This window comes from Gambusia affinis, linkage group LG12 (genome assembly GCF_019740435.1).
Source record: "Gambusia affinis linkage group LG12, SWU_Gaff_1.0, whole genome shotgun sequence".
Classification (NCBI taxonomy): Eukaryota; Metazoa; Chordata; class Actinopteri; order Cyprinodontiformes; family Poeciliidae; genus Gambusia; species Gambusia affinis.
In genome coordinates, this window is record NC_057879.1 from 14,552,202 (window position 1) to 14,574,546 (window position 22,345).

Here is a 22,345-nt window from a genome sequence, read left to right on the forward strand (position 1 = left end):
CCAAAAGTTAATGTCTTTGTGCGTCAGTGGATTCATAAAAGTACTACAGTGTTTTATGTTCAGTATACCATAATAGCTTGCTTCTTTCTATGTGATCTTCCATATAAGTACAGGATTAATAATGTGAACAATGACTGTTTTCAGCTACAGCCAACATCTTTTGGTTTTTTGTTCTGGGGATTCAAAGAGTCTCTGGGACTCGGAACACGACTCCTTAAACTTTAAGATGGTGGATCATTGTCTTTATTCGTGCATAATTGCTGGAATAGATAAACATGGCAACATCAAGTATCTGGATATTTGTATCCAAGGATGAACCGGAGTTGTGGAGGCACACAATTCTCTACCTAATCCCTCCTGGTTGCTTTTAATTTTTCCGTGATGTCACACAAGAAAGTGGTGTATTTGAGGTGTTGCTTTGAAACACATTAAAGTGTGCCTCCAAATAACTGTTGTAGTTTTGAATTATTCCACAAAGTCATAAAATCATAATATCAGCTAGGCTTTCTCAAATTGTCTAAAAGGATGGCCGTGTTACTGTATGTAATCTGCTGACAATTAGCAAGTAGGAAAAGTTGCATGACATCATTTAAAACATAACGGTCTACAACAAAACATTCTTTTGCTATTACTGTACTGAAATCCGTGATGTTGTGATGACCGTTGCTATTTGCTGTACTGCACAGTTCTACTTTAGGCCACACTTTCTTGTATTAGTCTGTAATGTTTATTTTGTATTAATCTGCTTAATAACACACCAGGCTCGTCAGACTGTGGCGACATCACAGAGCGTGAATGACGTAGTTTGATGTTCTATTTTATCTTTACTGTTTACCAGTAGCCAATATTTCTATACTTCATGCTCTCTAGAAACAGCTTTCTGGTTTTCTTACTGATGGATAAGAGAAAAGGGTGCAACTGTTTAAATATCTATTTGTGTTCTCTTTATATGTGCAGTAAGATTTAAGTAACTGAATCAATGCTTTAGACTAATTTAAGAATTGTTTACCAGATGTAATTAACTAGCAGTGTAATTTTGACTACTGTAGAGATACTGCTGGTATTAGTCACAATGTAAAAATCTCATTCTCACTCATGCAAACCTCGGTTGCATCGCTCTAGAAGGAATTTAATATGACATTTAACAAGATAACAACTGCAATTATTACTCGTCTGGCATACACCCAAATGGGTACTTTAATAAAATTCTTTATTTGAGCTGTTTGACTGCCAGATTTAGCACGGCTCCAGGTTAATTGATGTTTAATAGATGCTGTTAAATCTGCCCTGCATGTGCAAGTTAGTCCTAACTTTAGGATTTTTTATTTTTTATTTTTTTGCAGAGTTTTAGTTATGTAATAAACTAAACTGTTTAGTTTGCTTATTCAGTGAGTAAAAAATGTTGGAAGGAGTTCATTATAATGAATGTGTGTTCAGCTTGGTCAATAGCTGAAGGCAAGAGATGGTTGTAGGCCCATCTTCCTAATTTACTTTCCGGCATGAGCACCGGATGAGCACCTGCAAGCTGCACACTCATGAGCCCAGAGCACACAGACCCTGGGATGTTGGTTGTCATGGTTACTCCCTTCCCTGGCATTGATGCGTAGCAGGTGCATGTGTGTGTCAGGATCAGTGTGACATGGGAACTTGTGGATTGAAATAGTGGGTGCCTCCTTAAGACTAGGCTGTCTGTACTGTCAGATGCTATCTGGCAGAATATTGGCTCGGTGTGTGGATCTCTGATAGCCAGGGATGACTGGTTCTATTCATACAGCACAAGTTAAATGAATTGATAGCTTTTAAACAAAACAGACATTGGACATAAAACACTAGAGTAAGGGCATAGTTGTCACCAGTTTGTTAAAAGGCAAAACAATGGTTTCAAGTGCATCCTGGCCAGTAGTCCCCTAATAGCAACCAGTTGCACCGTAGTTGCTTCTGTCAGTGGTAGTTTCTATATTGTTTTTGCTGTTGTTTTATTTTACTTTTCTATTGGTTATTGTGGGTGCTATCCATCTCCTTAGGATTCTTGTCAATAACAATGAGATCCACACCGATCAGAGATTTTGTGCTAGATTCCTGCTATTTTTGTAAAGCTCTGATGGACTAAAATCAATTTTGATTTCTCTTGAAGAACTACAGAGAACAATAGTGTTATTTTATACAGTAAGGATAAATTAAGAATTCTGTGATTAATTACTTGCGTTGAGATCACAGTGATTTTATAGTGTCTGAGATCAGTCAGTGCAGGATTTCACTAATATTTCAGAACAAAGATGAAAAAATGTAAGAATTATTGTTTTATAAGTTTTTTAGCAACTTGCATCAAACAGCTACCTTTAACATAGCAACAGCTTTTACATTAAAGGGTCCTGTTACCAGAACAATTTGGTACCTCCAGCATGAGGTGCATTCACTGATTGGAAAATAATTGGATTTTTAGTGTTCGGCCTGCGGATCATTCATCAGGGCTAGTTGAGGCAGCGAAAACCTAAAACAGTTCCTTTCATTAGCTTGCTTGTTGGTGATTTTCTACAATATGCTATTATCCTGTCGCTGTAGTATTTTTGTAAACTAATAAGTGTGTTTCTGTTTCTCTCTTTAGAAGCCCAAGGAGGAGCAGATGCTGTTGAGATGCAGAGTACTGAACCTTCCGTCAACAAAATTACAGCAGAATTCAATCCAGGTTCGTACATTTCGATTTAATTTATTGCAAACAAATTGTGTGGCTATCAGCTGTGAGGGTTTCACAGCTGAAAGTGTTGTTAGGTTCCATGCCCCTCAATTTTCTTTTATTTGTAAATACTATGTTGAATACATTTATGCTCTTAACACCAACTTTTGTTTACTCTTTTACAGAAACAAAACCAGCAGCTAGACCCCAGCTCACGTCCACAGACAGTTCTGCGTCATTGTCATCTCCGAGCCAGGAACCCTTTCTTGTCCAGCAGCCCATTGAGGCGCTACAGACGCAGGATATCACATTGCTAATAAAGCCAGCAAATACAGAGGCCTGCCCTGAGCAGGGCACGGTCGACCCCAGCACAAAGGATTTTAAGGCCATCATCTCAACCACCAAAGAACCAAGTACTACATCAGTAACTTTCATGGAACAGCCAATGGAAGTCGCACTACACCAAACTTCAAGTATGGATGTAGTGAAGGCTTCTTTCTTGGAAACTGCTCCTAAACAACCTAACAAAGAGACGAATGAGGGTGTATTTCACACGAACCTGGCAGAGACTGTTAAGCCTTCAACTTCTAGTAGATCAGAGGAGATGAACTCTACACTGGACAGCAAGCCCAATGTGTTATTTCCTGGTTTGTCTTTAGAGGAGAAACCCGTCAAGACAGCTGTGGAGAGATTGGCCGAAATGGTCTCCTCTCCCTCACACTCTTCTCCTCTAGCCAGAGGGATGCCTCTCAGAGACCCGTCTCAGACCCAGATCCTACCCACGCTGAGTGACCACAGCAGTATAATACCAACAACAAACCTCATACCGTTCACGCCGAAGATTGGCATGGGAAAACCGGCCATCACAAAGAGGAAGTTTTCTCCTGGGAGGCCTCGGGTCAAACAGGTATGACGCCAAGCTGCTAATCGTTGAGATTACTACCATTCGTTGGCACAGTGGGAATTACTACCTGATTCCCTGTTGCAATTCAGATAAAAATTCAAAGCCATTTTAATAGGTATCAGCACCTAGTTCACTACCTCTTTGTGTGTTAGCTATGGGTCATGCTCTTTGAAACATGATCAGAGTTTTTCTGTCACTGGTTTCTGTGTGATTGAAGTAGCTTCAGGCTTGGGATAAGAACTTGTTTGTTTCTGTCTATAACATTATTTTACCTCTTACAGTGCCCTACACAAGTAAAGCACAAAAGTGGCTATTTTTCTACTCCCTTTGTAACACTGCGTTCAAAACTATGCAGGAAGGGCAGTCTTTTTTTTTTCTTTTTTTTTGTAAATCCCCATAGGAGATGGAGGTTTTGTGGATTGAAGATATTTTGCTAACATTCCCTACTGGTATCCACCTCAAACATCATCATCATCATCATCATCATCTGTCTTTCTATTCATCTCATGATCATGTCATTAACATGCATTGACATAGGATGAACATCCATTAAGTCAGAAACAGCAGTAGTAAATACTTTTATTGTTTACATAATGTACTATGAGTGGCTGAGGGAGATTAAACACCAAATATTCAGATTATTTTGATATTGGCGTCCTAAGTCTGCCTCATACAGAACGTAGAATTTTCTCAAAAAATATTGAATTGTGCCATTGGCTGCTTATCTGTTATAAATGACGCGAGTGCAGGAGAGATAGTTCAGTTGAATAAAGGTTTTTTTTTTCTAGAGGTAGTATATCTTAACTGTTAAATAAGCATTACAGGGCTCAAATTAATTTACTGCGCCCAGTATGGGAAAATCTTTCCTAAAAAGCATAAATCAGTCTCTTCAGTCAAGCATGGCTAATGCGCTGATGTTTTGCTGTGCGAATGCAGCTGCTTGTTTGTCAGCATGCCAAACATATGATTGCCATAAAGAGATGTAAGAGGTCTATTTCCCACTCTTTTCTAATTTATAATGCCATGCTAATGCTAGTAAATTCTTCTATACAAACTGTAACTAACACATTTGCCTGTCCAAGTTTCGCTCTTTAAACTAGGTGCATGGAAAATGAGGATTAGCTTTAACTCGTCATGTCACTTAATAACTTGTAGATGTTCTGGCTTTTAAGATCCTTCCTTAAATGAATGTGTATCGACTTAATCTAAAGTTACTAGATGAGAACCTCACCACATTTCTTTAACATCCTTCTTTGTATGTTTTGGTTTCTTTGCCGGCTTTGTTTTTAAGTTGCTGCATTTTGTCGCCCTCCTCCTCCCTCCCTCCTCTTTCTCTCACTCTCTCTCACCCTCTCACCCATCCCTTCTTACCTTAGGGTGCATGGAGCCCCCATAGCACTGTGTGCTCACCCTTTTCCTGGTCACCAGACCAGCCAGAGGGTTGGGACCCAAGGACCAGGCAGTCTTATGGCAGCCCCAGTTGGAGCATCAGAGTGGTAAATACAGTGGCCCCCCCGAGAAACGCCAGGGCAGCAGCTGCCCTCTCTGACCGTTTTTATTGTGATGCTCGCTCTCTGAGTATTCTTGAGCTTCACTGGTCTATAATGCTGCCAACAATAAATGATGACGTACACTTTGGAGTAAGAAGAGGCATAAGAAATTTTGCTTACTAAAATGTGAGGAAGAAGATTTAAAATATTTGTCATGTTGGAGTTGAATTCAGTGAACAAGAGTATTAGATTTTTCACAAAATATTATAGAATCACTTTAGCACTGAATTCAGACTGCCTTTGCCAACTATACACTTTGTGTTTTCTGTAATTCCTTTTTGAACAAGTGTAAAGAGTAATCTACTCATTCCGTATCTCTACTCAGCATTGAGCGGAAAAAATACCGTTGTGTCATGCTACTGACAAAAACAGAAAAGTCATTGTTACGGTTACAATAATTACCGTAACATTATTTGTCATGTTGATACATAGGCAGGAAAATAACTTATGAATATCAGTTCAAAATTATTTTACATTTCAGGTGCTGACTGCACAGAATTTTTTTCTTGTGTACTGTTCTAGACTTCATAGTTTAGCACAAATATAGCAAGTATGTATTAGTTTCGGTTTGGGCTGTCTACTCAAGTAGCCAGTCTGCTGCTGGCTGCTCGGGAAGCATGCTTTGCTCATACCTTGCCAAGTGTGGTTTAATAATTTTTTGTATTATCTATAACAATCAGGATTTTATTTTTTTTTCCAAACAGCTATTTTTCTTAAAGTTGGTAAATCTGTTGGAGTCTTCATTCAGCACAGCTGCCTGGCAATGTGCAGCAACAGGTGGGGCAGGGCAGTGCTGCGTTGCTTCATACAGCTTGAGAAAACCTTTGGGCCTTTTTTTATTAAAATGTTTTAACTGTAAGAATGGTACAACATTTTGGTGGATTTTAGACGGTTTCCTTTTTAACCTTTTTTTTAAAAGCCTTTGTGAGAGTTCAAGTTCAGGGTTAAATGAAGTTGGGTCGTCAAAAAGAGCATTTGAACTATGTGGCCAAAATGTTTTTAGGAAAGTTTTTTAGGAGGTTCAAGCAGATGGAAGTTGACAGTCATGTGAAGCTTTCGAACCCCTGTGGGAAATCTGCCCAAGGCATTGTGCAACCTGTTCAGGAAGATCCTGCCTTCACTTTCTTAATCACTCTGTATTATGAAGTCACTTTCTAACAGACGTGTAGATCGAGGAGCTTCACGCAATCGAGATTCAACAACAACAAAAAAGCATTACTTGGGCATTAATTTAGGATGTGTTACATAGGGACTTTTTGCTAAATGCTAGAAAAATATTGTGCTAACTATGATTTATATTTTTATTAATTCATAGCTTTTGCATTTTGTTGAAGGATATATCTTGAGCTTCCTTTTACCTTAAATTTGATACACTTTAAACCATAATTGCTATTATAGCCAGAATATGTTCAATGTACAGTTTAGTGGTGGAAATGAATGGTAATTTTGGGAAGAATATGGAGAGAGCTTGCTTTTGAGGTTTGTCTACCTGTAAAGTTATGCAGGCTTGACTTGTTGCAACAGCCTTCCTCTCGGTGATCATGTCAGGGAAAAGGGATGTTGAGTCGTCAGTAGGAGCCCAAGGTGCAATAAGAGTGTTGGTCTATTTTACTACTGAATACAAATGACAGCTAACAGTCACCCAGTACTCATTCAGATTGTTGTTTGCAAAAATTTTGATTGTTGTTTGTAACAGTTTAAAACCACAAACTGGAAAAAGAAATCACTTAGCAATGGTAGCCTTCTCATGTGAGTTACTCACTCTTTACTCAGTTTTTTTTTTTGTTTTTTTGTTTTGTTTTTTTGTCAGACCTAACTCCTACAGAAAACCAGCAGTTCAATGTGAAGACTCAGATGACAATAGAAGAACGTTGATTTTGTGTCGGATAAACTATTTTTACTGTTTTGACTCATTATCCTGCTGAAAGACCAATTTCAGTTTCTGGCAGAGGACACCAGATGTTATTTGAAATTGCACATTAGAGGCCATTACGTCATTAGTAATGGTGTGTATGAGATTATGTCAATATAACGAAAAGACGGTATTTATGTTAAAATTAAATGTAAAAATGTATTTACTAATAAACATATTCTGACTGATTTAGTCAAAACGGATACATGGTTATAATAATGGATGTAGCATTTATTTTAGTTCCACATAGATTGAATGTGTTGATGTTCACTGTGATTAAAAGGTGCATTAGAGGTTTCATGTACTTATATGTGATTTGTCTTTTTTCCTAAGAGAAAGTACAGAGTGTTAGAAGAATAGCGCAAATTATAGGATTAACGCTTGCGAAATTTAGTAGAACATTTGTAAACAAACGTGCTTATTATTATGTGCTCTGCTATATAATCTTATAGAATAACACTACCAGCTATTATTTCTGGTTAATTAGCCAGAGTGTGTTAACACTACCAGCTATTATTTCTGGTTAATTAGCCAGAGTGTGTTTATTAGCCTAACTTAACTCAGTTTACTTAGCTTCCTTCCTTCTTCCTCCCTTCTTTCCGCTCTTCCTCATTTTCTTTATTTTCCCCCTTCTTTCTTTTCTTTTTGCTTTCATATATAATGACCAGCTATTGTAGAGAGACCTCCACAGACTCATGGTGAACCTTTGTAGTTTATTGTAACAAATAGCCATAAAGAGCTGAGGGCAGAAACGTTGATTTTTTTAAAATTGATTTATATATTTTCAACATCCGTTGTTCCTACACAATATTGTTTACATGTAACATGCTGTGTAGGAACAATGGCTTTGATATATTGTGAAGATCCAGTGAATATTTTGCAGCTCTAATTTGAAGAACAGTTGCTGCCTTCATTTTTATTGAATGCAGAAGCACAGAGTGGTGTCAAGTTAAAATTAGGCTTGCTTTCTTGGAACCATACAATATGCAATATCAATGTTTAATATTGATTTAAATGTGTCACCCATCATAAATAAATTTTGTTTTTATCCCCTCACCATGACATTCACATCACTCGTGAACCATTTTGGCCTCAGTCAATCTGTGAAATGTGTAATTTTAGCATGTAGTGCAAATATGTATTGAAAAAGTGTCCAGTCGCTCCTTCGTCCCGTCAATGAATGAATTCTCAGTATAACAATTAGCATATATAAAGGAATCCTAGTTTGACAAAACTCAGTTGTTACAATACAAAGTCTCTTAAATGAACTAGAAATGAAGCTGTTGAGCTAAGAAATTGTATATTTTTTTTGTCTAGCAAATCTTCTGCAGAAGAAGCATCTTGGTTAATAGTTGCACCTTTAGCTAAACAAATTGGGCATTCAGCATCCAAGGAGGTGTTTCAGAAAAGAAGCAGACTTTGCAATCAGACCAACCTTGGGCCTGTCGTTTTCAGTTTGTATGACGATGAATTATGATTCCATGGTTCGACTGAATTGGCCATTTTGTGTTTTTTTTTTTTTTGTTTTTTTTTTTTGGTTTGTTTTTTTTTTTTTTGTTCATCTGCAGGGTCGAGGATCAGGCTTTCCTGGTAGGAGGAGGCCGAGAGGAGCAGGGCTGTCGGGGAGAGCTGGACGGGGCAGAGCCAGAGGGAAAAACGGAGTGAGTCCCGCCATCAGCCCTGGGGTATGATTGATCTTTGCGAGATTGTTTATATACTTAGTTTAGCAAACGGTAGCTATTTTATAAGCAGTGATGTTCAAATCAAAGGTTGTGCATTTTCAGTTCTATAGCAAAGAAAAGTTACACAGTTTTATTTGACAGTGATAAAATAGTTTTAAAGCCTGTGCTCTCCCATTTATATGTTATTTTTTTGTGTTTTTTTTTTTTCCCCTTCTTATTTGCAGATCACTGCAATGGAAACACAATACCCCCTCAAAGAAGAGGAGGAAAATGCGATGCACAACACGGTCGTAATTTTCTCCAGCAATGACAGTTTCACGCTAAAACAGGTTTGTATCTGTTTTGTGCTCATTCTGAATTTAAGTTGAAATTCCTGACCATGAATTTCAGTATTCATGCTGTATGGCCTCATAATAAAATGTTTGCTCAAAAGTTTGGCCTCCAGAGTTGTTGTTTTTTCTAACAGCACAAAAATAGAAATTGTCAAGCCTTGTTTTACTCTAACCTCTGAAACTTACTGGCACAACTCGACCATTGCACCGAAATCTATTGACTCACATCTGTCTTTCCTTTAAGGACATGTGCGTGGTTTGTGGGAGTTTTGGTCTCGGTGCAGAGGGACGTCTGTTGGCCTGTGTACAGTGTGGCCAGTGCTACCATCCCTTCTGTGTCGGTATAAAGGTATAGTTTTTTCCCCTCTTTCATCTACTTCCTTGTTACTCTCTCCTTCTTGTTGTTCTGCCTTGTTTCCCTTCCTCACGCCCTCATGTCTTGACTACTTTCCTTCAATGTCTTTCCTTCCTTGTTTTTGTCCTTCCATTCTTGAGTTCTGTCTCTGATTGATTTGGACTTCCATCCCTTTCTTAATAGAGAACTTCCTATTTTCTGTAGGATCTTAAAAGACAGCTTGCTGGGCAGAAACTACATTTCCCATGTCTGTTACTGCTTTACTGTTTACAGATCACCAAGGTGGTGCTCAGTAAAGGCTGGCGATGTCTTGAGTGTACGGTGTGTGAGGCTTGTGGGCAAGCCACAGATCCTGGCCGCTTGTTGCTGTGTGACGACTGCGACATCAGCTATCACACATACTGTCTGGATCCTCCTCTGCAGAATGTTCCTAAGGACAGCTGGAAGTGCAAGTGGTGAGTAACTCTTTGATCATTGTGCTCACATGGGCTTCAAGCAGTAAATCTTTTAAATTAGAATTGAACTGGTGCCTTGCAGAGTCACATTTCGGTTTTCTTAACTTCACTCTTTCCCAATTTTTGACTTTTTTGTGATGTTGTCTTTAAGGTTAAACAAAACAATTGTTTAATTTAACATATGTGGCCTCATATTGTTTTTTTGTTTTTATCTCTCTCCTCTTGGAAATAATTTGGGCTAAATAACCATTGTATTTCTCCCATCTCCTGCAGGTGTGTGTCCTGCACTCAGTGTGGTGCAACCACTCCAGGACTGAGGTGTGACTGGCAAAATAATTACACACAGTGTGCTCCCTGTGCCAGTCTTACATCATGCCCAGTCTGCCTGGTGGACTACAGCGAGGGCACCATCATTGTTCAGTGCCGCCAGTGTGACAGGTCTGTGTTGTTCCTGCAGAACTGTCAAGGAGGGAGGAGAACCCTGACTAACTCTCTGGAAACTATCTGAACTTCTCCTCTCTGCAGATGGTTTCATGCTTCTTGTCAAAATCTTCATTCAGAAGATGATGTAGAAAAGGCGGCAGAGAGCAGCTTCGACTGCACGATGTGCCGAACATTTAAGACCACAAAAGGTGGGAGCGTTGGGATTTAGCACAATGGTTTTTTTGGGGTTTTTTTTATTAAAGCAAATGTGTTGTGTTTTTATTGCCACATGTTTAATAATTACTTTGTTAAATTACTGAACTGCTTTTGTCCTTTTGGTTCTACTGCAGTTATAACAAAGACAAGAGAGATCACTGAGCCACTACTTGTGACACAGACATTTTCCAAAGCTAAAGATTTTGGTAAGTTTAAAGCAAGTCAAAGGAAATGGATATTTATTTTTGAGTTATTTAACCTGTTTTGCTGTTTTTTTTCTGTTCAGATCTGTCTCGGACCTACACCCAGGATGGGGTTTGTTTGACAGAGTCAGGACTTTGTCAGCTCCAGAGCTTGTCTGCTGCTGCGTCACGACGACGGAAACCCAAACCAAAGCTAAAGCTGAAGATCATTAACCAGAACAGCGTGGCAGTGCTTCAGGCCCCCTTGGACCCTCTTTCAGAACTGTCTCGAGACGAAGACATGGAGGACAACAGAGGTATCTATGATCTCACAACCTGTATGTAATCCTGTTGTACCGACCCATTTTAGGAAATTAAATATGTTTAGAAATTAATATATTTTTGTAATTCAAATAAAAAATTTAATCTTAAGATTAGAAAGGTTTCTTCCACTGAGAGGCATACATTTCAAGAGTTTATTTCTGTTCATTCATAGCTTGTAAATAAAGAAGACCCATGACTCAGTGTCTAGCAAAAATAGAACATTATAGAAAACAGAAGAGCTATTTTTTAATACAGAAATATTGGCCTAATGACTAGTATGTCTATGTATTGCATCAGTGTGTTGTGACATGGAACACACTGATGCATTGCCATGCTGTTATGGAGGCCCAGGTACCTTTTAACAGCAACTTTCAGTTTAATTTGATTATTGGTTCTGGTGTCTCATATCTTCCCCGTGACGGGAGTCCTCAGGTTCTCTGTGATGTTCAAGTCTGATGAGTTTCTGGCCAATCAAGCATAATGATACTGTGGTCATTAAAGCAAGGATTAGTACTACTGACGGTGGAGGCAGGTGCTGAGTGAAGCTGTGGGAAACACAAAGTGCTCCTTGGTAAATAGCTACACTGACTTTGGATTAGGCAAAACACAGTGGTGCTGAAATCATCACTGCCTGCTAAAACATCAACACGAAACATTGTGCAACTTTTTGCCCCAGTTTTTCCTTCCACTCAACTTTCCATTAATATGTTCGTACAGCACACTGTGAACAGCCAGCTTCTTCAGTAATGACCTTGTGGTGTTGGTAACTATCTGATTGACTAATGTTCAGCTAGCAATAATCATTGTGTGAAATAATCACATAATGAAAAACAGCTGATATATTAGCATGTGCTCAATGTAACTAATTAAAATTTCACTTGTTTACTAAAGTAGTCTTTGGTCTATTTTGATCAGTGTACATTTAATAGGACGATATTCACTCTTGGAACTTGTGCAGTTGAAGTTCAATCAGGTGAATATCTTGCTGTAGAGTGGGGTTTGGATGAAACTGACCCCGTTACTGTTTTGAGGGGCCTAACCGGGGTGCTCTCAGCTGCTGGGCTGTCACTAATCATCTCTTCTCTACCTCTTACAGAGGCGGAGCTCCTTGATTGCGAGACAAAGTCTGACTCAAGCCTGGAGCGAGAGCCAGCGGAAGATGACTCCAAAGGGGCCGACGGCGTCAAGAAGAGGAAGAGGAAACCGTACCGACCGGGTAGGGCACCTGATCCAAGGAGACAGCTCTCCTGAAGCATAAAATGGTGCAGTACATGCCCAGCGTTGTAGCTGCAGAGATGTGCTGCCATCTCACTGCCTCAGATGCACAGAGGGCTCTGTCTGGTGTTTTCAAGCCTGCATTATTTTGCCACTTAACAGAGACAGAGAAAGGCTAGGCTTTAAACGAGTCAGCCTCAGTTTTGAAATGGTAAATTGCACTTAAATGTAAGTCTGCAAGTAAATCTGTTTTTGCTTGTTATCAGGCATTGGGGGGTTCATGGTCCGTCAAAGAAGCCGGCCAGGCCAAGGTCCAAGCAAAGCAAAGCGATCCCTCTGCAGAAAAGATTCGTCTGGCTCTGTGTCAGAGAATCCCATCAGTAAAGATGAAGGTCAGTGCACCAAAACTATGCACATAATTTAAATTTGTGTCGTTGGACTCAGAAATTTCTAAAATAATGTTTTGTTTTCAGGTTGGACAGAAGCCCAGCCAGAAACGCCTTTGGATGAGACGCCCTCAAGAGGGCAAGAGGTCCCAGAAAAGATTAAAAAACGCTACAGAAAAAAGAAGACCAAGCTGGAAGAAGCTTTTCCAGCCTATCTGCAGGTCAGTAATCTGGAGTATGTAATGGTTTATTTAAAAAATATTTATATCTGCCACTTATCTGTGTATTACATATGTATATATTAATCTTTTACATATATAATACATTCATATTCTCCAGTTACATAAGGTGGACTGTAGAGCCACATGTTCTCATTCTGTCATTGTGCACTGCTGGTCAGCTGACTTCTCATGCTTTTCCCCGCTCACAGTAAATATACGTTTGGCTGTTAGGATATTTACGAGTCATTACATGTAGAGGGCTGGCTTGGAATGTCAAGATGCAGCAACCAGCACAGTTTTTAATCTGCAACATGTCTATTAAACAGTAAACTATAGAAAGCCTGACTAATTAGGAAGCTATCAGTTTATATGCCTGACCAGTATTCGTTTTGACTGCACATTTTTAAATTCGACTCGCCCTGTTTTTGACTAAAATCAAATTTATTTTAGTTTAGAATTTTAGTTTTTGAAATGTTAGTTGTTAGTCTAATTCTTTTCAATTAACTCTTTCTATATTTCAATCTGATACAAGTAAGTGTCATAGTTGTGGACTATTGTACAGCACAAAGTAAGGTTTACTTTGGTCCCAGTAGCTACTTTCTTGACTTATGTTGCCTGTCCTGGATTTCATGTCCTGTCTTACTTGTATCTATTCTGTCCAGGTTTTTGTCCAACAGTAGCAGGTTAATGTTGAAAAACGTATCACATTCTGCACAAAGGCCATTTGAACCTGCTAAATTTAGCTGGTTTTCATGTACAAGGTCTCTACACAGTGTCTCAAAAAGTCTAGACAAGTTTGAACATTTACTGGCCCATTTTTCAGATCTTATGGAAAATAAATTGAGTGTGGAATGATGTTGGAATTTCTGTGCCATATTTCTGTATTAGAACTACAGAAAAATATAGATTATTATTATTATTATTATTATTATTATTATTATTATTATTATTATTATTATTATTATTATTATTATTATTATTATTATAACTGTAATAATCCATACATAATTGTCGTGGCAGAGATAATGTTACTTTTGTGTTCTTAACTCAAGATTATCATTGTGTGAGAATCTCTGCCTCTTGTTTATGCATCCATGTAGCCACGGTTGGATTTCATGTCATTAATCTGGTTTTTTTTTTGGTTTTTTTCTTAATGGAAATGGTTTTCAGTTGTAATTCGATGTGCACGGAAACCTACATATGGAATGTGTTGCTTATTTTATCAACACATTCCATGTTATATGAGTTTTAGTGTGTGAATTAGATCAAATCTGTATTGTAATGTTAGTGAATTTAACGTTTGTTTTTCTTTTTCAAACGTACAGTTTTATGGAAAAAAAAGTCAGTCTGTTTTGAGCTACGTCTTTCTGAAAATTGTTCTTTCACCCCTGGGAAAGGCAGGGAAGGCATAGTAAGTTGCATTGAAACTACTTGCCAGTATGCACTCCAACCCCCTCTGTGGGCCTTTTGGAAAAGATGGAGCATCATGAAGTATCTCTGAGTAGAGCATGCTTGTCTACTGTCATAACTTTTTAAATGGTTCCTTTCTTTCTTGTGAATTGACATACAAAGGCTTAACTGTAGATGGCTGCTTGTCCCCAGCCAGTATCTTAGTGTCACTTTGTGTTGCCCAAAACCTCGATAGGTGATGTGCATTAAGCCAGTGGTGGCTGTCACTGCCACTCTTTATCCCACCACATTAAGGAGAAAACCTAAAAGTCTTACACAGTGAAGCAGATTCCATTAATTATTGAGATAACACGTCGAGCTTTACCGTCTCAGTGCAGCAGTGAGCACTGTTCCATGTTGCTGAGGATAGCTGGGATGTAGCTGATTAGTGGAGGTCGATCCTGAGGGGTCAGAACCATGTGACTGATGATTTGGAGGAGGGCTCTCCAAAGTGCAGCCTGGGGGTAGATGTGTCATGTGCAGCCTTTGACCACAATTCAAAAATGATCCCAAGTTTAGCCCACTAGCACAAATGTTTGAGGCAGATGTATGTAAAGGTTTTAGGGTGAATCTTTTCCCTGATGCGGGGGCTTTTGGAAAAGACACAAATTCAAATGTTCTTCAAATTGTAAAGGTAGGCCACGAGACAAAGTATACATTTTTTATTAAAATATCAATTAATACATTTTTATGATTTCATTTTTGTGGTCCAGACATATTTTCTACTTCACCTGCTTGCCAAAAAGTGTGGCGTGTCTAGAGTTTCTGTTCAGTTGTCAAGGGCCGTCATTGTGTATAACAGTACAGCAGAACAATGTTTGTTACTTTCTTCCTATACTGACCAGGAAAAAAATGGTACTGATCTTTTTATTTCAGTTTTACTTGTATTGTGCACATTTGTTAAAGTTTTTTCCAGCTATTTTTCTGTTTTGTATTGTCAATCTCATCTTTTTCAATAATCATTTGCCTCTTACGGTATTTATCGTCGTCGACATGGTTTTGACTGGTCCTGTTTGTTGTCTTTTTCAGGAGGCTTTCTTTGGAAAGGCCCTACTGGACAAAAGCAAGCAGAGCAGACAGCAGGGGGTCGAATCAGGCTTGCTGGAGGACGGGCAAAGCTACGTGGAGAGGAAGCAGCCCACGGCAGGCTTCTTGGATTCAACATCAGACCCGCTGCTAAGTGCATCAGCAGCATCCATTCCCTCCAGGCCGGCAGCACCACGTATGTCTAAACAATGATTTTGTTCCAAGTGATTAGCTCTGATGTAATTCATGCAGTGAATGCAATGTTGTAGGGTAAATATTGAATATATCAAGAAAACGGTTTGTTTCTGATTACAAATTTCTCTCCTCTGTTCCTAAACACACGGCATTCCAAAATTGCTTATAACGCTTGAACTTATTTCATTTTATTGCATCATGACCACGCACTTTAATGTACTTTATCGGGATTTTATTTGCTCAACTAACTAATGCATGGTGTGAAGTGGAAATTAAATGATACATGATTAAATATTTTCTTACAAAGAGATTGTTGAACCACCTTCTACTACAGTTACAATTTCAAGTTTTTGCCAGCTTTGCACATGTGAAGAAGGAAATGTTTCTTTTTGTTCTCTGCAAGAAAGCTCAAGGTCACTCAGGTTCAAGGCTTGTGTCAAATTCAAATTAGGTTTACTTCTGAACTTTGACTGAGCTGCTGTCACCCATAGCTCTGTGTTGATGTTGGCCTGTGCTGTACTGGTGGAACATGAAGCCCAGTTTTTAAATGTTTTCAAGCTGCTGATATGTTGTTTTCTAGAATATGCCTCCCATTAAAAAGGGTAAAATTTCTCCTCCTCACATGCCCCCTTTACAAAACCATCCCCTCTCCATGATTCTGCCACCTTCAGTATGGGAATATTTAGAATAATATGCAGGGTTAATTTCCTCCGCACATAACATTTTGCTGGCAAAGTTGAATTTTGGTCTCTTCTGACCAAAGCATCTGTAGAGTTAGGTGAACAGTTTTTTTTTCTTGTAGGTCTACAGTTGGGCTAAACTGTATCCATTTTCCAATGATATATCAGTTGGTTTTCTGTGGAATCGTGAAAGTTTGGGATGTTATTTGTTAGCCTAATCCTGCCTTATATTTGTCCATTTTTCCATTGACCTTTCTGATCTCTGTGATGCTGTTGGATCCCCAATGACCAAATAACAAGTTTGTGAGACCTTCAAATAACAGCTAGATATATGCTAAGATTAAATTAGCCATCAGGGACTCTATTTACCAATTACTAATATTTGGAAATTATTGGTAATAATTTACCAAATTGGTTGAACTGGATTTTTTTATGATATCAAAGAATAGGAGGCTGGATACAAATTCTCTCATAATTTTTCCAATTTTTCTTTTTTTTTTTTCTTTTTATTTAAAACATTTTTTTCCATTTTTCAAAATAATACATTACTTTGTTTTGCTCCACCAGATAAGATCCCAATAAAGTACATTTGAATTTGTTGTTTTAATGTTAGTTTCTTTTTTTATTTTAATGGGTGACGTAAAAAAAAAAAAAAAATGCTTTTTGTACAAAACATGAAGCCAGAAACAAAAAAATGACCATTTGTCTAAAAGAAAATAAAAGCTCTCCTATCACAAAGCTTTTATTTATTTGCTTTGTTTCTTTTTTTCCCCAAGATTCAATTATTACTTAGTCAAGAATAGAGAATGATTTTTTTTTTAGACTGTTACTTATAGGTTTCTCTACATGCAAAAATGAAGAGCAATTTTTGAGCAGACAATAATTGAAACAACCTTAATTTGATGGTAGCATTTAAATAATAATTTTTTGCAAGGAACAGAAATTAAGATTGTTATGTTTGTACTGTTTTTTTTAATCTTGTGGACTTTACCGAAGCCTGCTTGATGGTACTGGATTCCAACTGAAGCTTTTTTTTATTATTATTTTAAGTGATCCCCTTTCAGTCTTGATCTATCAACCACCATTTTGAAAAATTAAGACTTGATTTCAATCATTTAACTGAACCTGTTGACTCCTTTTGTCAACATTTGTGTTTCGCTGTTTCAGTAGAGTTTAGCTATCTATCTTCAACCTGTGTTGTCTTTTTATATCACATTAAACTCCATCTCAGACAAATATTGTTATAACCTCTTTTGGGGGAAAACGCCTTTTGAAAATTTGAGTTCATCCAAGGTTTAATCAACAGCAAGTTCTACATGTGACATCCCGACAAGCAGCTCACGATCCCTTCATGTCAGTTCATCATCATTTATTATTTGTGACACTTTGGTTTTCCTTTTTTTTCCCCTTTTATTTCTTTTCCTTCATCTGCAGAGACGACAGAGGAACCATTAGTTGATCTAGCTGATGTTCTGAACACTGGTGCAGACATCTTGGGAGTGCTCGGAAAGCCAAGCGGTGACTCTGGTGCGTCAAATATCTCACAGGCAGTGACAGTGACAGAATATATTATTGGTCACCTATGATGGGTTTATGTAATCCTCTACTACTCCTTATACAGAAATATACCCAGGCAACATGTTTATTTTACTTTCTTCACCTTTGTGATTTTCTTTATTTATTGCCTCATTTTAATTGTTCGTTTTGGTTTTTATCTTTTGTTTAGTTTATTCTGTCTTCACCATTTTATTTTACTTGGTTTTGGGTTCTTGTAGGTCTTGATTTTTGCCCGTTCAAGGTTGACAGCTCACCTCCTCCTTTTGGTAAGGGTGCTTTGGCCTCCAGTTTTCTGCTTTAGTGCATTTCTCCTGCAGTGTGTGTCTCTGTTTTGGGTGTGCATGTTTAAGCATTACAGTGACATCATACCTAGCTTTTCTTTTTTTTCCCCCTCTCTCTTAGCCATTTCAAATTGCAATAACACTCATGAGCTGCTTAGTATCTGTCTAACACACCTTTAGTTTTTGCCCAAATGTATTTGGTGTGCCAGTCTTTGTGATCGTGAGCCTTCAAATAACCTCTCATAAATTTATATCTGGCTCAAAGAAGAAAAACTGACAAGGATGTCCTAGCATTCAAAAATGAGCAGTCTAGAGAGTAAAGGGCCTTGACAAATGTTCTTAGTTTCTGAATGCAGTAAAAAGCCTCTATCTTCATGCCTTTGACTTCCTGAGAAAAATCTATGCAGTACATTTTGTGGGGTGTTTATGAAATGAAAATTGTGGCAATCTCTAATTTTAAGCACTCCTGGGAGTTACAGTGCATAAATCTATTATGCAAGTTTTATTAAATGATTTTGAAAAGAATTCTTTTCATCACATGAAAGGTGTTGAGAACTTTTATAAAAACCAATCTCGACTTTTAAATTGTTTGGTTTGAATTGCTTTTCTACTCAAACAAGTTCTCATGCACTGACTCATTTAAAAGCAACACCTGTGGTGACTTTCCCCCCCCCCTTTGTGTTACATCTTTCTTTGTTTGTCTGTCTGTGTTTCCACAGCTGGACTGGACATCGGGCCACTTGCAGATGGCTCCCCAGTAGCGCCCCAGTCTCAGACTGGCCGAAGGACGCCTCGAACCATCCCAGAAGAACCCCTGGACGGCATTCTTAGCCCGGAGCTAGACAAGATGGTCACCGATGGTCAGTGGGAAAACACACGATTGATTATTACACTGAAAGCTTCCACATCAAACTGAGTCTAATCAGGATTTTTCTGTCAGATAAATTTCTGAGACTAAAAAATATCATAAGTTAATTAATACTGGCAGCTTTTCTTCCTTAAGATGCTTTCTAACCTTATGGCTTGAAAGGCTCTATGAAATGAAGATTTGTCAATTGTGAATTTGACATTTGAAAATAACATTAGTATCACTATAACCTCTAAACGAATCATAACCCTATTAGTGGTTATCATAATTTCTATTTCAAAAACATCTGTTTTTGTGTGTTCATTTTAGACAGGGTAGATATTTACTTTAGCTCTGAAATTGAATAAACACTTGCAGTATTTGATTCATAAAATACTTTTTATCTTTAATCTTCAGTGACATGTTGAATAATGATGTTTTCTGATGTTGCTTCTTTTTCAGAATCAATTCTCAGCAAATTTTACAAAATTCCAGGTTGGTACTTTAACATTTTTGCCCACCTACATGTGCAGTTCAGTGTTTAGTAAAGAAAGAGACCCAAAATAAATCAATGTTATAATATTATTAATATGTTTATAGTAAGTTATTTCTCAGATACAAAGTAGATAATGAGTTTGAATAACAGACTAGAAATTTTACTTGATCTATTAGATTAGGTATATTACCAGTATGCGCAACATTGTGTTTGCCACACTGTTCCAGAGTTGGAGGGCAAGGATGTGGAAGATCTCTTCACTGCAGTCCTTAGCCCGAGCACGAGCCAACCACCTCCACCACAGGTGCCTCACCCTCAGGTCCCAGGACCCCTCCCTGCTACACCTGGCACTGGTATGCCTCACCATAATGCAGGTACACTGTCCCGTCATCTTGTATTTATTTGAATGTAAGCATCACATAAAGGTTTTTAAAACAATAACTGCTTCATATTATGTGTGTAGGTAACTCGATGTTTCCAAGGATGCCAATGATCAATGGTATGAGGGGACCAAACCCACGCTTCCCTGCAAATCCCGCAACAGGACCTTGCATACCAGAAAATTTCTCCCCTCTGAACCGTATGCCTTTCACTGACAATCCAAGGTAACGCATAGCTTGCTATTAATAAAGCTCTTATTTTGTTGTCTCTGACATTGAATGATATTTTTTGAGCTGCAGTTCTTTTTGTTGCAGGGACCGTAAATTTAATCAGATGGCCGGAGAGGCAGTTGGTCCTTGGCCAACTTCTACCCATGGCCCTGGCCCTCCACCTCCCGGGTCTTTGCCTGATGGGGAAACTGAAGCCATGTCAAACGCCCAAAGGAGCACACTCAAGTGGGAGAAGGAGGAAACGCTAGGGGAGCTTGCCACTGTTGCGCCCGTCCTATATACAAATATCAATTTCCCCAATCTTAAAGAAGAATATCCAGGTTAGTAGTTGGTTCAGAAGCTTTAATTTATCTTTACAGATTTTTTTTTTTTTTTTTTTTTTTTTTCAGTTTCTTTCATTTGAGCATGTTTTGCTACTGCATTATTTAATTTGCATTTAATTTCTTTGTTCTTCCAACAGATTGGTCTACAAGAGTAAAGCAAATTGCTAAACTTTGGAGGAAAGCTAGCTCACAAGACAGGGCCCCATATGTGGTAAAGTCCCTTTCCTGTCTCTGGCCTCCTGGTTTTTGACAGTGCTGTGAATAATCCAGTCAGACCTTTTAGACTCTTTAGAAGAGAACAATGAAACCGCTTATCTTCAGCATAAGTAAATTGCTGTATTTTTGGAATAGTTTACCCTGAAAATTAAGACTGTGATTTATCTAGTGCATTTACCTTCACGATTTGAGACTTTTGAGGTTTGAATAGAGAAACTGCTGTGAATGTCTCTTAGCGACCGTATGTTTCTACTGGCCTTGAAGGCATTTTATACTCACCTTTATAGCTGAGGATTAGAAGTAGATTTCTGTAATTTTGCAAATTATCTAAGGGTCTTCAGCTCCAGTACTCAAGAGCCAGAATCCTGCATGTTTGAGATGTAATCCTTTCACATAGCACGTTACCATAGCAGATTTAAATGACTGAATTCAGCAGAGTTTGTGGTTAATAAAACAATAATTTGAATGAAGTGTATTGAACCAAGGACACACAGGACACTGGCTACTGATGCCTGAAGTGGAAAACCTTCTCCTGTAGTTTCAGGAGAAGGTTTCGCCCTTTCTCTGGGCGAGGAAGCATACTCGCCCAGAGAAAAGGGGAGTATGCTTCCTTTTTTATGAGCTATTTGTCCTGTCATCTATGCAGCTGAACAATAAAAAGCAAAATGACATGTTGACAGTCATTGTCTCCCACTATCTTACTGAATTTTAAATATCTTTTAGAAAAAAGATAGTCATAAAAAAATTTGATTTATGCTAGTCTGGTATTTAACTGGTATAGGGATCAGATGTATTGTGCAGCCCTAATTGTCCATAGAAAATGTCCTGTTTAAAACTCCACATTAATCTTTATTTTTAGTATAAATGGACAGAGGTGCATATACTAGGATGTTGATGTAGCCACCCAAACAGAGAAACTGGATCACTTACCTTCAAAATAAGTTGCTTTTTCCAATAAAAGAAGGTGTTCAGTTTCACATGTTAAATTCCTACTTCAAGTGGTTTAATTTCAGATATTCTTTTATCCACAACAGGGTTAGATCTGCCCTATACAGGCCTGGATATGTATAGGGCAGGATCCAGCCCTATAGACTGTAAAAGCCCCAATGTGGTTTACAATAAAAGAATATAGTATGTAACTCTAACACATTATGCCTGCCAAAGGGTGTCACTTAAGGCAGGCATATTGGTCAATAGGGGTTCATAATCCTGCTGATTTTATTAAATATATTGGAATTTGAATGCTAATCTGTAATGTGATGTTTTATATTAATACTAAGAAATATATAGACTGCTGAATCTGAGGTATAAAACATATTTGTGATTATCTTAAGGAAAGAATATCTGCACAACCCAGGAGTGATACCTGAAATGGCATTTGTAACCTTTGCTTGAAGCATTGTTTATTTTGTTTACACAGCAAACAAATCAAAGTGTTCAAAAGGATTGCCTTGTGTTTTATTTAGCACTTATTAATCTGAATAGCAATGTCAATCTAGTCTCTTTGCTCATCTATGGTTGTTAACAAAAACAATGAAAGAAAAAAAAGCCACAGTTTGTTGAAAAACCTCATAAAACTTAACTCTGCCTGTTGGCATTAAAAAAACAAAGCAAACATCCTTTTTCTTTTTAGGTAAAGAAGATTTTACTAAAGACCTAATATATCTAAAATTATTACTGTATAACATAGAAACTGGTTTTTAAAACATTTTTATTGTTTGAACCATATCATTGTGCTTTAATTTATATACAATTTACACCTGTTCTACAGAAAATTGTTTTGTCAGACCCATAGTTATGAAAAACTTATGTGACGCCTGTATTTGTCAATGT

General features: G+C 38.0%; 1 protein-coding gene across 9 annotated transcripts in view; it reads left to right on the top strand.

Annotated features, from left to right (window-relative positions):
* kmt2cb (lysine (K)-specific methyltransferase 2Cb) overlaps window positions 1-22,345 on the top strand; it is a 79,839-nt gene that overhangs the window by 34,485 nt on the left and 23,009 nt on the right. For 5 of the 9 annotated variants that reach the window (XM_044134284.1, XM_044134289.1, XM_044134287.1 and 2 more), the window contains 23 exons: window positions 2,606-2,686; window positions 2,860-3,581; window positions 4,955-5,074; window positions 8,609-8,725; window positions 8,947-9,051; window positions 9,299-9,403; window positions 9,683-9,864; window positions 10,138-10,302; window positions 10,390-10,496; window positions 10,638-10,709; window positions 10,790-11,002; window positions 12,106-12,225; window positions 12,491-12,616; window positions 12,698-12,831; window positions 15,310-15,502; window positions 17,616-17,708; window positions 17,957-18,004; window positions 18,739-18,879; window positions 19,329-19,361; window positions 19,590-19,736; window positions 19,826-19,967; window positions 20,058-20,293; window positions 20,434-20,507. In XM_044134284.1, the coding sequence (XP_043990219.1) occupies window positions 2,606-2,686; window positions 2,860-3,581; window positions 4,955-5,074; window positions 8,609-8,725; window positions 8,947-9,051; window positions 9,299-9,403; window positions 9,683-9,864; window positions 10,138-10,302; window positions 10,390-10,496; window positions 10,638-10,709; window positions 10,790-11,002; window positions 12,106-12,225; window positions 12,491-12,616; window positions 12,698-12,831; window positions 15,310-15,502; window positions 17,616-17,708; window positions 17,957-18,004; window positions 18,739-18,879; window positions 19,329-19,361; window positions 19,590-19,736; window positions 19,826-19,967; window positions 20,058-20,293; window positions 20,434-20,507 (3,476 nt within the window). The remainder of the gene's footprint in view (window positions 1-2,605; window positions 2,687-2,859; window positions 3,582-4,954; window positions 5,075-8,608; window positions 8,726-8,946; window positions 9,052-9,298; window positions 9,404-9,682; window positions 9,865-10,137; window positions 10,303-10,389; window positions 10,497-10,637; window positions 10,710-10,789; window positions 11,003-12,105; window positions 12,226-12,490; window positions 12,617-12,697; window positions 12,832-15,309; window positions 15,503-17,615; window positions 17,709-17,956; window positions 18,005-18,738; window positions 18,880-19,328; window positions 19,362-19,589; window positions 19,737-19,825; window positions 19,968-20,057; window positions 20,294-20,433; window positions 20,508-22,345) is intronic. The other 4 variants (XM_044134285.1, XM_044134286.1, XM_044134290.1 and 1 more) reach the window with 4 other exon arrangements.